The sequence below is a fragment of the Geotrypetes seraphini genome, chromosome 12 (assembly GCF_902459505.1).
Source record: "Geotrypetes seraphini chromosome 12, aGeoSer1.1, whole genome shotgun sequence".
Taxonomy (NCBI): domain Eukaryota; kingdom Metazoa; phylum Chordata; class Amphibia; order Gymnophiona; family Dermophiidae; genus Geotrypetes; species Geotrypetes seraphini.
In genome coordinates this window covers 42,013,390-42,029,276 of record NC_047095.1, presented here as the reverse complement: position 1 = coordinate 42,029,276, position 15,887 = coordinate 42,013,390, and the positions used below count along the sequence as shown (strand labels likewise).

At 42.5% G+C, this 15,887-nt stretch overlaps 1 protein-coding gene across 3 annotated transcripts in view; it reads right to left on the bottom strand.

Annotated features, from left to right (window-relative positions):
- Positions 1–1,466: 1,466 nt before the first annotated feature.
- The window catches only part of NEGR1 (neuronal growth regulator 1), a 658,067-nt gene continuing 643,646 nt past the window's right edge, over positions 1,467–15,887 (bottom strand). For 2 of the 3 annotated variants that reach the window (XM_033915302.1, XM_033915301.1), the window contains one exon: positions 1,467–2,976. In XM_033915302.1, the coding sequence (XP_033771193.1) occupies positions 2,852–2,976 (125 nt within the window). In that variant the 3' untranslated portion in view covers positions 1,467–2,851. The remainder of the gene's footprint in view (positions 2,977–15,887) is intronic. The other variant, XR_004536553.1, reaches the window with a different exon arrangement.

The following is a 15,887-nucleotide window of genomic DNA, read 5'->3' as shown; positions in this document are numbered from 1 at the left end:
TCATGTAAATAAATCTCATGCATATTCATTGTGGAAACTTGAAAATCTGACTGGGTTGTGGCTCTTGATGACCGTGATTGCCCACCCTTGGGCCTATAGCATCAGGGGATCATAATCTCCAAGTCCTATGCAGTGGTAATTTTCCAAAGAAACGATACTAGTTAGGGGTCAGAGGCAGCCTCCACCTTCCATTCCAAATGAAGCAGGGAAAAGGAAATGATGCTGGCAGAAAATCTCCACTAGCCCCATCAACATGTGGTGGTGAAAAAAATTAAAGGATATTAACTCGTATCATTTATCTGTCCTGCTGTTTGGGGTGGGGGTGGGAGGAGGAATAACCAACCCCCCTCTTTTACTAAGGTGTGCTTATTGATTAGACTAACATGCAGGTGTTAGCGTTTAGCGCGCTAATTGGTTAGTGCACCTTAGTAAAAGAGGGCCTGTAAGTCTCTCTATGATAGAAAGGTCTAATGGTTGGATGCGTGAGCATGGCATCATGAATGCCGTGGTTACAACACTACTGATGCTCCTTCTGGAGTTTAGCAGGTCAATTAACACTCGCTAGGGGCTCCTTTTACTAAGCTGCGTTAAGGCATTAACGCGCGGGATAGCGTGCGCTAAAATGCCGCACGCGCTAGATGCTAACACCAGCACTGAGCTGGAGTTAGTTCTAGCCGCACAGTGCGGGTTTAGCATGCGCTAAAATGCTGCGTGCGCTAAAAATGCTATCGCAGCTTAGTTAATGGAGCCCTAGAACTTAGATTGTAAGCCCTTTGCGAATGGGAAAAGACCTAATGGCAAATTCTATAAGAAGCGCCCAAACGTTAGGCGCCTAATTAGGCACTAGTCAGCGTGATTCAAGTAAAATTGGGTGCTGTTTAATGAAAAACGAAAGGAATTGACCCCAAAATATTCACAGAGAAGAAAATCCAGAGAAAACCAAAACAACTCTGTGGAGTGACGATGTTCCTAAATGGACTTTATTTGAAAGTGTCAAAGTTCCAAAGGTACAATGAAATCATCCACATAAAATAAATCATCCACATAAAATAATTTCATCCACATAAAATAAATTCATCCACATAAAAATAAATCATCCACATAAAAGCCTTAAAGGACCTAGTCCGCTAGGGATACAGGACCCAATATGGTCCGCGTTTCGACAAAAAGTCATCTTCAGGGGTCCCTGGGGGGTCCTATAAAGGTGAATACGTGGGAAACAATTGTGTGGTGAGCCAGAAGTGAGACACTGTGTTGGGTCCTGTGTCCCTAGCGGACTAGGTCCTTTAAGGCTTTTATGTGGATGAAATTATTTTATGTGGATGATTTATTTTTATGTGGATGAAATTATTTTATGGATGATTTATTTTTATGTGGATGAATTTATTTTATGTGGATGATTTCAATGTACCTTTGGAACTTTGACACTTTCAAATAAAGTCCATTTAGGAACATCGTCACTCCACAGTTGTTTTTTTTTTTTTGTTTTCTCTGTGCTGTTTCATGAATCACATGCTATATTGGAGGCGCCCAATAAATAGGCCAGCTCTAGGCACAACTAAAATTTAGGCGCCTAGCTGAGCGCTTAAGCACGCTTAAGAGAAGTGATTCTGCAACCAGGTGCCTAACATGTAGTCACGCCCACGCCTAACATGTATAGCGCCTATTTTTTTGAAGGCCGCCTACATTTTTAGAGGCGCCTTGTTACAGAATCGTGCTTTCTTGATAGGCGCCTATGTTTCAATCAGTGCTGATTAAAAAGCTTAATTTATATAGGCGCCTATCTAGTTGGGCGCCTCCGAAATAGGTGCCTAACTTTAGGTACTGGTTACAGAATTTGGGCCCTAGTGGTTCCTTAATGCAATTCTCCTTGATCTGCTACTGAAAAGGCGTGTGCAAAATCCAAAATAAATCCATGGCAAGGGAAAATGACCAGAGAGAGTCAATGGGTCTGCGTTGTTTTGCTTCTATGAAAAATAAAATCACAATAAACTCTACTTTTTATGATAGCGCCATTATCCTGCCAGAGCCCGGAGATGTACTATTGAATATTAGCCAGTGTCACTCATTTTCTCAGGGAGAAATGAGGTACAAATGGGAGTAATAGTTCCAGTGGTTAACTTGCAAGGGGGAAAAAAACAAGCATTCCTAATTTATCGAAGGGGAGAAAGAGGAGATAAGCAGGTGGATCAGAAAGGCACACCCATGCTGAACGTACAAGAAAGAAGCAGCACTGTGCTATGCAGTCAGAAGGCTCATTCTTAAAACCTGAATATCATGCTAGCAGAAAATCTAGATATGTGTGATATTTTGAAGAAATCTTTAGAAGGCAATATTACGCAGCTTTTGTTTTGTTTTTTTTGTTTTTATAAAAAAAGAAATCAAGGAAAAAGAGAAAAACCTTTTTAACATAAATGTTTTTGGAAACTTCTTTAAACAGGAAAGTAAACGCTTGTCTTTCGGCTTCAACGAACGCTATTTTTCACTGCAATATTCCTTTTGTAAACTACAGTCTGCCTCCAGTCGATCATGGCTGAATGCTTTTGAAAACCCTGTAGATTACAAATATGAAATCACCATTGGTTTCCTCGAAAAGTAATTTCAGAGCTTTCATGTGTTAAAAAAAAAAAAGAGGACAATGTATACTGCTTCACAAGGTAATGCAGCTAATCAAAGAGTAAAATAAAGATATTTACATAATAAGCAATTCTACAGAAGGCGATCGTCCCTGTGTAAGCAGGTGTTGATTATATCCCACGCTGCTTTTAACAAACTGTACCAGATTGGATCCCGTCATCAGCACTTTCAGAGAATTCTTTAAAGCCTTGTACTTTTTTTTTTGTTGTTTTGTTTATTGTAGAATGACATTCTTCAGGTAGAATATACTAGTGAGAGAGGACATTGTCAACACAAGGTACCAGCAGGAGAAAAGAATTTCGGCACTCCCGGTGATCCCATATTGGGCTGTACTTGGAGCTGCAAAGAGAGAAAAAAGATGAAATAAGTTTTTTAGGAATTAGACAAAATTCTATTTACAAAAAAAAATCCATTGTATACCGCAATACCTTAAAGTTCTATGTGGTTAACAAGGCAAGAAAAACTGAAAAATCACAGTGAAATACAAAACATTCACGCTTCTAAAAATTTTACAAATAAATAGGTCTTTAACTATTTCCTAAAATGCTGGTAGGAAGCAGAACTAGTTATCAAACAACTAACCCCCCCCCCTTTTTTTTTTACAAAGCCGTGTTAGGCTTTTTTATCGCTCTCCATGGTGGTATTAGTTCTGACTCTCATAGAAATTCTATGAGCATCGGAGCTAATACCTCCGGGTTCGGCGATGAAAAAGCCTAATGCGGCTTTGTAAAAGGAGCCCTAAAATCTTTATTCCAAGTCACAATATAGTACCAGTGTGGTACATGTCTGTCCTATTCTATAAATGCACAGCAGAGACCATGCGCTAGTTTTTGCACCTAATGCATATTATATGCATTTAACACCCCCCCCCCCCACACACACACTTTATTAAGAGTCTCTTATCCTCAAGGAGAAAACCAATCCAGAGAAATAAAACTGTGCAAGCAAAATATCAGTAAAAAGCACTGCGGGACAGTGACCCATAAGTGCTTCATTTAAAAAATTTGGCCAGAGCTCTACAATGATTCCTGCTGAAGCTTTTACTTGTTTCAACCTGGCTTTAAAGGTGTCTGTGTATATCCATGAGAATGAAATATGTCTCATTTTTGGTATCACAAACGTTTCTTTTTGTATTCATAACTGCACTCTATGTAATAAGGAAGATGAAAATGCATAAAGGAGCATTGGGCAGATAGTTCTGGGGTCCTATTAAACTCTTATCTAATGACATTCTCATTACAAAAGCAAAAACAAAGACGGTGCAGCTACAAGGATAATAGCGTCTCTAAATTCAATACGTATTTGCTGTTGGCTGCTAGCACTAAACTATTTGCAAAGGACATATTTTTAGCAAGAAAGAAACTGTAATATTGACTGCTTATGCGATGTAAAACAACTCGTACTTATGCCATTTTGCATCACAGCTTGCATCCACTTCCTGCTGTACTACCAAACAAAATCTTTCAGTTTTGGCAGGGCTGCGATTTGCCGTCTCTTGTTTTTCTTTCCTAAAGTGAAGGACTAAAGAGAAATTTTAATTTCTGCTATTTGGAAGACTGTAGGTCAATGGATTTCTTTCCACATATTAGGTTTATAGACAAGTAGGGGACATAGAGGTGATCATATGGGTTGACGGCACCCAGGAAGGTGCTGCGATGATCCGCGCTGATAGTATTCTGTAAAGAGCACTCTGTGTGGAACGTCATTTATACGAGAATACTAACTTAGTATATATTTGGCCCCGATTCTACAGGCGCCTAAAGATATGCGCCAAGCAGCCTAGCAGCTGCCAATCGTGAGCTAGGTACCATTTATTGGTGCCAGTAGGCATGAAAACTTTAGATGCCGCTTATTTATGCCAGGGTTTGTGCCTAAATCCAATTTAGGAACGTCCAAAATTTGTCCAAGACCCACCCCAACCATGCCTACTTTCTGGAAGTTGTAGGCACCTACCATCTAATTTAATTGTTTTTAATAATTTTTAATTGCAATTTTCAATTAATGATGCTGAATAAGCCTAATTCAATAATTAAGTTAGGTGCCTAGATTAGATAAGTGCGTTGATCTAGGCACCTAACTTCAAACACCATATATAGAATCTGGGCCTTTGTGCTTTGGAAGTGAGCATTTAGGCCTGCCAAAGGCTGGGGTAAAAGCTTGTGCCCAATTATGTAAGAACATAAGATTTGCTGCTGCTGGGCCAGACCAGTGGTCCATCGTGCCCAGCAGTCCGCTCATGTGGATCTAATTACTGTTAGGCGCACATCTCTAAGTATTTTATAACAGTGTGCCTAAATCATAGGAACGCCCCACCTACTAATGCCTCTCTCATGACCACGCCCCCTTTGGAGTTGTGTACTGTGACATTTAGGCACACGTGTTATAGAATAGGACATAGGGCAGTTTCACTCCTAATTATTACCAATTAACTGCTTGTTAACTGCAACAAATGATTAACATCTAATTGACTAATTAGTTTATGCATGGATATGTGATTTGTACTCAATTTTGGGTGACCTGTACAGAATTGGGGGGTTTTGCAGTTGGAAAGGATATTAAGGTAAATAGACGTTGAACAGACTTGGTATACATAGTTACATAGTAATAGTAAATGACGGCAGTTGAAGACCTGTAGGGTCCATCCAGTCTGCCCAACAAGATAAACTCCTAGCATAAGATATGATGTGATACTACATATGCATATTTAATCTTGATTTGTCCTTACCATTTTCAGGGCACAGACATAGAAGCCTGCCCAGCAATAACCTTATTCCCCAAATACTGAAGCTGTCAACGAAGCCCCACTCCAGCCCATCTAAATCTGTCCATCCATAAGAACAGCCATACTAGATTAGACCGGTGGTCCTTCTAGCCTAGGGTTACCAGATTTTACGTATGTAAAATCAGGAACCATAGACCCGCCCCCCCAGGCCCACCCAGTTCCACCAATCCCCGCCCCATTATGCCCACACCATACCCCAGCCCTACCCCCCTCAACCTGCTCGTCAGTCAGGAAGGCTTCCGCACATGCGCAGATGTCCATCCCAACATGATCTGCTTTTCAAAACCTGACAAAGTGTCGGGTTTTGGAAAAGTCATCCAGACATCCGGACATGTCTTCTAAAAAGAGAACATGTCTGGGTAACCTTATTCTAGCCCAGTATCCTGTTTCCACAGAGACCAATCTAGGTAACAAGTACCTGGCAAAAACCCAAATAGTAGCAACATTCCATGCTTCTGATCCCAGGGCAAGCATTGGCTTCCCTTATGTCTGTCTCAATAGCAGACTATGGACTTTTCCTCCAGGAACTTTTTAAAACCCATCTTCATTAACTATTGTTACCACATCCTCTGAAAACTTGTTCCAGAGCTTAACTACTCCCTGAGTGAAAAAAATATTTCCTCCTATTGGTGTTAAAAGTATTTTCCTGCAACTTCATCTAGTGTCTCCTAGTCTTTGTAATTTTTGATGGAGTTGAACATTGATTCACTTGTACCCATTCTATACCATTCAGGATTTTGTAGACTTCAATCCTATCTCCCCTCAGCCATTTCTTTTCCAAGCTGAAGAACCCTAACCTCTTTAGTCTTTCCTCATACAAGAGGAGTTCCATCCCCTTTATCATCTTGGTTGAGAACATGAAGACTGCCAATCAAGTAGAGCAAGCTTCATCCAAGGCAAGGCAAATCATAGGTTGCATATGCAGGAGTTTCGTCAGCCGTAAGCCTGAAGTCATTATGCCATTGTATAGATCCATGGTGAGGCCCCACCTCCAATACTGTGTGCAATTCTGGAGGCCGCATTACCGTAAGGATGTGCTGAGACTGGAGTCGGTCCAGAGAATGGCCACCCGGATGGTCTCGGGACTCAAGGATCTCCCGTACGAGGAACGGCTGGATAAGTTGCAGCTGTACTCACTCGAGGAACGCAAAGAGAGGGGTGACTTGATCGAGACATTCAAGTATCTCACGGGCTGCATCGAGGTGAAAGAAGATATCTTCTTTTTCAAGGGTCCCGCAGCAACAAGGGGGCATCCGTGGAAAATCAGGGGCGGGAAACTGCACGGGGACACCAGGAAATTATTTTTTACTGAAAGGGTGGTTGATCTAGTCTTCCACTTCAGGTTATTGAGGCCAGCAGCGTGCTTGATTTTAAGGCCAAATGGGATAGACACGTGGGATCTATTCACAGAGAAAGGTAGGGGAGGGTCATTGGGGTGGGCAGACTAGATGGTCCATGGCCCTTATCTGCCGTCTATTTCTATGTTTCTATGTCTTTTTTGAACCTTTGTTAATTCAACTACAGTATATCTTTTTTTAGATACGGCTACCAGAACTGAATGTAATACTCAAGGTGAGGTTGCACCATGGAGCGCTACAGAGTCATGATCAGGACACAGACTCTAGAATTCTGCTTTGCTTTGCTTCCCCATTACTGGAGTTGTCATCTAAGGACCACTAAGTTTGGTTCCATTCTTTCCAAATGGATTCCTTTCCCCACTTAACTGACTATCCGCCAATATTCAGTCCATTTTGTGTTAAATAGATTTTTTTTGTGAAAATGGGCTATATAGGCCCATTTTCTGCTATATAGGAAAAAATGGTATATATAGGCCAAAATGGGCAATATAGCCCATTTTCTGCTATATAGCCCATTTTGGCCTATATGGGAGAAAATGGGCTTATATACCCCATTTTGGCCTATCTAGTACATTTTCTGCTATATAGCTCATTTTCTGCGATATAGGCCATTTTGGCCTATATAGCCCATTTTCTGCTATAGTTGTAGGTGAAAAAGTGACTTCATGCAAAGGTTTTGAGACAACACCTTTTTTAAAAAGTTGAATTTGAATATCGGTTCCCTGAAGCAGTAATCGAAACGTGGCACTTTGGAACCAGAGATATTTACAAAGCTAAGTCTCTCAAATTTGAAATATATTCTTAAGCTTTTAAAGTATAAGCATAAGCTTAAGTAATAATTATTAACAACAGTTCTGACCCATACTGAACACTGCAATGATTGGGTGGTGAGGCGGTGGTAACTGCCTTCATGTCTCTGAGCAGAGTTCGATTAGGAGTGGATAAGAATTACATACAGGTCATGTAAGGCCAGCATGCATTCATATGAATCAATACTTTTTTTTTCTTAGCTAATGGGTCCTTTTACTAAGGTGTGGTAAAAAAATGAATTTAGTGCACCCTTGCGCAGGTTTTTCCTGTGCAGTAAGGCCATTTTTACCACAGCCGATGGCCAATTTTCTATTCCTTTCTGCTAATAGCCATGTGCTAATTTTGATGTTAGTGTATGGCCATTAAAAAGAATTACTGTGGGAACATTTACTGACACCCATTTGGTAGGCAGTAAGATTCTGATTCTATAAATGGCACCGGAAGTAAGGCACCTAGATTGACATGCCTAGCTGATCTAGACACCAACTTAATTTTAAATTGGCTGATAATTGAAAGCATCATTAAAAAAACAATAAAAAACATTAATTAGCCAGTAGGCCCCTCCCCAATGCATTCTGGGATGCACTGGGAGTGACCTGAGACTCCAATTGGCCAGATACCTAAAGCCATTCCCATGGGAGGGACCTTAGGGATCTGGCCAATTGGAATCTTAGGCCACTCCCTTTGCATTCCAGAATGCACTGGGAAGGAGGCCTAAGACTCCAGTTGGCCAAGGTTCCTTAAGCCCCGCCCCAGTGCATCCAAAGAAGTCAGCGTTGGAATGAGTTTGAAGAGTTAATGGTGGACTTTGAATTTAATCAGATTTTGTCAGCATCAAGTTAAGTTTTGTCTTTTGTCTTTTAGTTTTGTATTTTTTTTGTGCTATTGTATGCACAATAGTGGGTTCTCCCACCTGGAGATATGTTTGGGATTTATTGACACTGGAGTTTGTTTGTTTTTTTGTAATGCCCGTGATATTAATTTCAACAGCTTTTGGTGCTTTGGTTACTGCTGCTGTGTCAGTTTGAATCTGAGGCTTTTTTTCCTCCCCATCTTTTATAAAACCACTTACTCCAATGTGTTTTCCCACTATTGGCTTAGTAATATAAACATTTTTGATGTGTTTTTTTGAGTATTACTTTTATTTAGTTTTGTACATACCATGAAAGTAAAGAACCTCAATACCGAAGAGCCGTTGATGTTTTATTATCATATTATGTGGCTTTCAGCTGCATTGAAGGAAGGCCATTTTCAGTCACATGATTTATGTACATAAATCACTATTTACATGAATAGATAGGTTTGAAATTTGTTCCCCCTCACATTTGATTGAGATATCTTTGATGTTGAGATACAATACACCAATTTCCTGTATTTTAACAATGGAGAATAATCTTGTTTCAGATCTCCAGCATAAAAGTGCTGTGTGTGACTAAGGAAAGATAGGTTAATACAGTACCTTTTCTGAGACCCTGAACATTCACAGACTGGGTACCGGTATGCAATTTTAGAATTCCATCCTAAATATATTTGACTCAGTGATCATATATTCCCAGGATATTTTCATATTTAAACAACACACATTAAACTCAGAAACAGAGAAAATGACAGCAGATAAAAGCAACATTGCCTATCCATTCTGCCCATCAATTTTCCCTTGGAGATTTTCTGTATATCTCCCACACTTTTTTGAATTCAGATATTTTCCTTTTTCAGTACCCTCTCCACCATCCGTTCCATAAAGAAATATTTCCTTAGATCACTCCTGAGTCTATTCCTTTTACCCTTACCCTGGGATCTCATGTTCCAGAATGTGCTTTTCAGTGATTTGGGTTACTCTGGCATTACTCTGGGTTAGTTGGACCGAGCTTTGTTTTATCCCAGACCTGTCATCTGTGAACATATATATGCCACAGTGACCTCTGATGCAGGCGTTCCTCAGATGCCGAAACACAGTGCTGTGTCGGATCCACATCTCCTGCTTGTGTCCTTTTATGAAATAAACAAGTTGGTTTTACGTCAGTGATCTTCAGTGGAGTGTTCATTGTCCGTTCTCACTTCCTTTTGTACTCCTGTGCATTTATACCATGGAGGTATTCAAATGTATCTGTTAGCAAACAGACCAAAATAGCGGGGGAACCAAACATTCTTTTGTGCATAAACAATACAAAGACACTGGGGCCAATTTTCAGACCGTGAAAGGCAGTCCAGCTTCCACCAGTGGTCGATGGCAAACCTGGAAATCCAATGCTGGAGCCGCATATGGAGACAGGCATTGAATTTCCAGTCCATTTTCAGCCACATTTGACATAGCCGGCCAAGTTGATAATCATTGGCAGACCGGCTAAATCATAGTGGCCAAAGATAGATCCGCGATTTAGGCGGGTCTGTTTGGCAGCTAAACTTAACCGGTAGGCCAAAGAATATTGGTACTAACTGGCTATGTCACGTGCCCATGCTAGCCACTCACCATGATATTCAGCAGAATCAGAATGTGACGTCTGATGGGAGCCGAGGTTGGCACGAGCAGCAGGTGGATCATTTCAAGAGGTACACAAGGGATGGGGGGCGTAAGACATGGTGAGAAAGAGTAGTGGGGTGCACAGCATGGTGGGGAGGAACAGGGGGCACATGGTGCAGCGATGCTGGGTGTCACCACCCCAGTGGCCAACTTTCTTCGCTACATCACTGGCTGCCGCCCTAAGAAATGGTGGCTACCTTTTCTCCCATAAACCTTGCCTGGTTGTTCTTGGAGGCGATGTTGGCCTGCTACTCTCATCTTCTTCTAGATTTCATCCCCTTTTTCCTCCTCAGTCTCACCGCTTTTCTTCCTTCAAAGTCCACTCCATTCATTTATTTGCTCCTCTGCCCCTCCACTTAGCTATCATTTACTGACACCCTGATAAGTCCATCTCTTCTTTACTCACTAACTCCAACTCCTGGTTTGCTTTCTTCCTTCAACATTCATCTCCCTCCTTCATTCTTGTTGATTTTAACATTCACGTTGATGACCCCTTCAACTCTTATGCTTCTAGACTTTTAGCCCTAACATCTTCATTTGATCTTCAGCTTCAGCCCTACCCACCAGAACGACCACTGCTTTGATCTTGTCTTCTTCTCCAACTTCTCTATCACAAATTTCTCCATCAGAGTCCTTCCCCTCTCTGACCATCATCTGATAACTTTCAGAACCTCCCAGTCTTGGGCAATCTCCACCTGTACATTTAGGAAACTTCAGGCCATTGACCCCTGCACTCTCTCTACTTCTGTTTTGCATGTCCTCTCAACCACAATGCTATACTACTCTGTGAACGAGGCTGTCTCCTCCTATAATACCACTTTCTTCTCTGCTCTAAATACGCTCACTTCTCCCACCCTATTCTCCGTAAGACATGCCAAACTCTAAAATCTGCTACTTATGTTCTTGTGCCAGATCCGCTATCTTCTCTGGCTCAAATCTCGCACTCATGCCAACTTCAAATTCTTCCTTATCTCCTTCCAATCTGCTCTCTCACTTGCCAAACAAGACTACTACACCTGCCTATCTCAGATACAACTCTCACTGCCTTTTTGCCAAACTGAACCCCTTACTCAAGGTTCACCACCTTCAACCCCTCCATCATTCTTCCCCAGACTATGGCTCTGTACTCCTATGACAAGGCTCACAAAATCAACCTTGAGTTCTCAACTGAGCCACCTCCCCCAGCACACTCTGTCTACCCCCATGACCCTTGCTGCCTTCTCTTCCTTTCCTGAAGTTTCTAGCAGCAAAACTAGACTGCCAACTCTCCAATTTACTAATAATGACTGCAGACTACAAATCGTTCAGAAAAGAAATAAAAACCATCCTATCCAAGAAATCCTTGAAGACAAACTAACACCACAAGACTCATCCCAATTCTCTGAAGCAACTCTCTCTACTCTTCAATTCCTCTGGAAATGGCCAGATAACTTCTTTTGTAAACCGTCTTGAACCGCAAGGTATTGGCGGAATAGAAATCACTAATATAATGTAATGTACAGTGGCAAAATAATATCAGATTTAGGAAGTTGGTTGGGCTGAGAACTTTTTAGCACCCCCTCATATCTGCCACTTTTGACATAGAAACATGATGACAGATAAAGGCCAAATGGCCCATCTAGTCTGCCCATCCACAGTAACCATCATCTCTCTCTCTCTCTCTGAGAGATCCCACATGTCTATCCCAGGCCCTCTTGAAGTCAGACACAGTGTCTGTCTACACTGCCTCTTCCGGGAGACTGTTCCTCACATCTACCACCCTTTCTGTAAAAAAGTATTTCCTTAGATTACTTCGGAGCCTCTTAACTTCATCCTATGCCCTCTCATTGCAGAGTTTCCTTTCTAATGAAAAAGACTCGACTGATGTGCATTTACATTATGTAGGTATTTAAACGTAGATCACCACCTACTCATCAATACCCTATCCTCGCTGGGGTTTCAGGGCTCTGTTATCTCATGGTTTTCTTCCTGCCTTTCCCAACATGTATGCTCTGGTGGATCCTCCTCAGACACCATCCCAATATCGGTCAGTGTACATCTGTCCTGGGATTGCTTCTATTTTTCATCTACACTTCTTCCCTTGGTGATCTAATCTCCTCCCATGGCTTTCAATATCACCTCTATGCTGATGACTCACAGATCTACCTCTCTACTCTTGATATCTCTACAGACATTCGGACTCGAGTATCAGCCTGCCTATCTGGCATCACTACCTGGATTTCTCACCAACATGTAAACATAGCCATGACTAAGCTCCTTATCTTTCCTCCTAAACTCATCTCTCCTCTCCCCCATTCTCTATTTCTATAGATAACACCCTCATCCTCCCTGTCCCATTAGCTCGCAACCTCAGGGTGATCTTTGACTCATCCCTCTTCTTCTCTTCACAAATCCAACAGACCACCAAAACCTGTTGTTACTTTCTCTAGAACATCACCGAAATTTGACCCTTCCTTTTTGAGCGCACCCTCATCACCTCTCACCTAGACCTGCTTCTTACTGGCCTTCTGCTAAACCATCTCTCTCCCCTTCAATTCATCCAAAACTTTGCTGCATGTCTCATATTCCGCCAAAGCTGCTATACCCACACTAACCCTCTCCTTAAGTCACTTCATTGGGTCCCTATCCATTTCTCGCTGCGTCACCCAGAAATCTGCAACAAGCACAATGCCAGCTGCGGAAACCCTGAGAGAACGTCCTCTCATCTTTTCCCTTCAGAAGCTTCCATACTGTTTGGGCATCAGAAATGAGCCACTAGCCCATTAACATGCTTCATCCTTCTTAGGTATTAATTTGTAAAATGCATTAAGGTAGAGGCATAACCAGGTTTTGGCACTGGGGGCGGGGGGGGGGGGGAACGGACCTTGGAAAAGAATAGGTGCCATCATGAAAACTGCATAAGTGTTGTTTTTTGAAGCCCTTTTAGGTGAGCGACCGCCTCCCCCTTTCACACCCCATCTGGCTACGCCTCTGCATTTAGGATCCTTTTTAGATAAAAACTCTAAATACATGCTAACCTTCATCTGCTTTGTCTTTTATGTATTTTTATGGAACATCTTTATTCCAGGTAAAAGGTAAAATATACTTTTCCTTATTCCTTGCAGAGGAATACAACTTGACTTAATTAACAAATTAAAGGAGATATTTCTGTAGCTCAATAGAGCTAATCTTCTATAAACACAAAGGATATCCCAGGGACATACTGCTTAGAAAGTGCCCTTATATATTTTTATTTTTCTCTAAACCATTGAAAGCAGCTACTGAATTGCAAATCCTAACATAGTCCCAGCATCCCGGCAATTCAAAAAGATCAAAAATAATAACAGTTCAAATATTTGACAAAGAAGTCGAAAGGATTCATGAAGGCGCATGAGATTTGTAAAGCTATTTTATGAATCGTACAATTCAACCCCCTCCCCCTTTTACCAAACTGTGCTTGCAGCTGCCACTGCAGTAACTACCCAGAAGCCCATAGAGATTTAAAGGGCTTTTAGTGAGCGACAGCCACTAGCGCGGCTTTGTAAAAGAGGGGGCAATTACTTTTTGGGAAGGTGGCAACTACTAAGTTAATATTCATAAAGACCTCTGCTAAATACCCCCCCCCCCCCACCATCCATAGAATTTTAAGGCCTGATATTCAGACAGCAGTGAATAGTGTTTTGCAAACCTCCGCTGGCATTAAACCTAGAAATTCAGGCACTGGCATTGAATTTTCAGGTTTCTAAAACCAGCTAATGCACAACCAGTTAAGAGTGAAATTCAGCACTTAACTGGCTATGGGTGAACACCTAAAAGGCCTTTTTTATCAAACAAATTAGTGCAGGCCAGCGTGGCAAATTCATCGAAGCCCACAAGGATTTAAAGGGCTTCAGTGCATTTGCTGTACGGCACTCGCTAGCATGGCTTGATAAAAGAGGCCTAAAGATAGCACTGACTTTGGTCCTATTTATGTGGTCAACCTGGCCAGTGACTGGCATTAAGGGCTGGATTCTGTAAATAGCGCCATCGTCGGCCTCCTTACAAACAGCCACCACGCAATGGCTCTGTTTATAGAATCACGGGACCAGGAAGTGACATCAGAAGGAGAACTGAGGCCATTGTGAGCAGCAGGTGGGAGATGCTGCTGGTGACACCTGGTGCCAACCACCCTGGGCGCATCCTGCCCTCGCTACGCTGCTGACGTTATCTGTATAAATTAGGTAATACCTGTAATTTGTCTGCAGATTCTTAAAAGGATGATCATGTGGAGTATGGCTGAATTTCAGCTCTCCGCATAACTTTTTTCTTTTACCTCTGGAACTTCGTTGGTCTCTCCATTGCTGAAATGTTTAACATTTTGGCTACACATTGACTTGTATGGCCAAAATGTAAAATGATAGGCACAGAGCGCAAATAAAACAAAACAAAACAAGTGATTGGTACCTAATGCCGACTGCATGTATATCTTTGAAAAATGACCTAGTTATTTTAATTAAGGCTAACAGTGACTCCTTGTCTCTTCCTCCAGATCTGCTCTGTGGTTCATTTCCTTGTACATAATAATAGAAGCATAAACTGTAATAAATATTGGCCATGCCGAGACGGAGACATCGGAAGAGGAACACACTGCAGACTGAGTTTAATCGAAGACATTCCCTAAATAGCTATGAAAGGGGGAGTACTGCTAATAGGTGACTTCAATACGCTGGCTGTTGATTGCAACATTTGTGCTGTAGGAAGGATCCCAGATTCTCTCCAAAGAAAACAGTTGGCAATGGAAGCACTGCAGAGGTAAGTAACATAGAAACATAGAAATAGATGGCAGATAAGGGCCACGGCCCATCTAGTCTGCCCACCCTAATGTCCCTCCCCTACCTTTGCCCTGTGAATAGATCCCATGTGCCGATCCCATTTGGCCTTAAAATCAGTACTGTCAGGAAAGACTAAGCACTCATTTCTAAAGTGTGCAGCCTCTTTGTCACGTGCACAGTGGCATTGTAAAGGGGGGGGGAAACAGTGGCATAGCGAGGGTGAGAGGTGCCCCTCCCTCATCCTTGTCTCTGCCTCCTGCTCCTTCCTCCTGCCCCCTTCCCTTCCCCCTTCCCTCTAGTTCACCGCCATGCGTAACAACTTCATCGTGCTCCTCACGACCCCGGTGGCTCTCCCTCCAATGCCACTTCCTAGGCGGTGTCAGCGGGAGAGCCAATGCAGTTGCAAGGAACATGTTGAAGTTTTTGCTTGCGGCGGTGAACAACTAGAGGGACGGGGGTAGGGAAGGGAGGGGCACATGCATGGCAAGGGGAGGAGTGGGAAGAGGTGGAGGGGGCGGAGAAGAGGGTTGCTGGCACCCCCATCAACATGGCGTCTGGGGAGGACTGCTCCCCTTGACCTGCCCCTTACTACGTCACTGTGGAGGGGGGGGGATCATGACGTGATGTCAGAAGGGAGTCAAGGCTGGCATGAGCAGCAGGTGGAAGATGCAGCTCACACTGGAGAACATTTCAAAAGGTACGCAGGGGGCGGGGGATGCTCAAGTGGCAGGGAAGAGTGGGAGGGTGCTCAAGCATTGGGGAAGAGTGGGGGAGCACACGGCGCGCTGATGCTGGCCGCCAACTTCTGTCGATATGCCACTGAAAGTGCACACTCTTTCAGAAAGAGTATGCACTCTTAACAACATTGCTTCTTTAATGAAAAAAATACCTCCCCCCTCCCCATAACCTCCCCCCTAACATTTCCACTTTATGTCTGTAGTATCACGCATAAACCACCCTTTCCTGTTTTGATCACCACATCGCTTCAA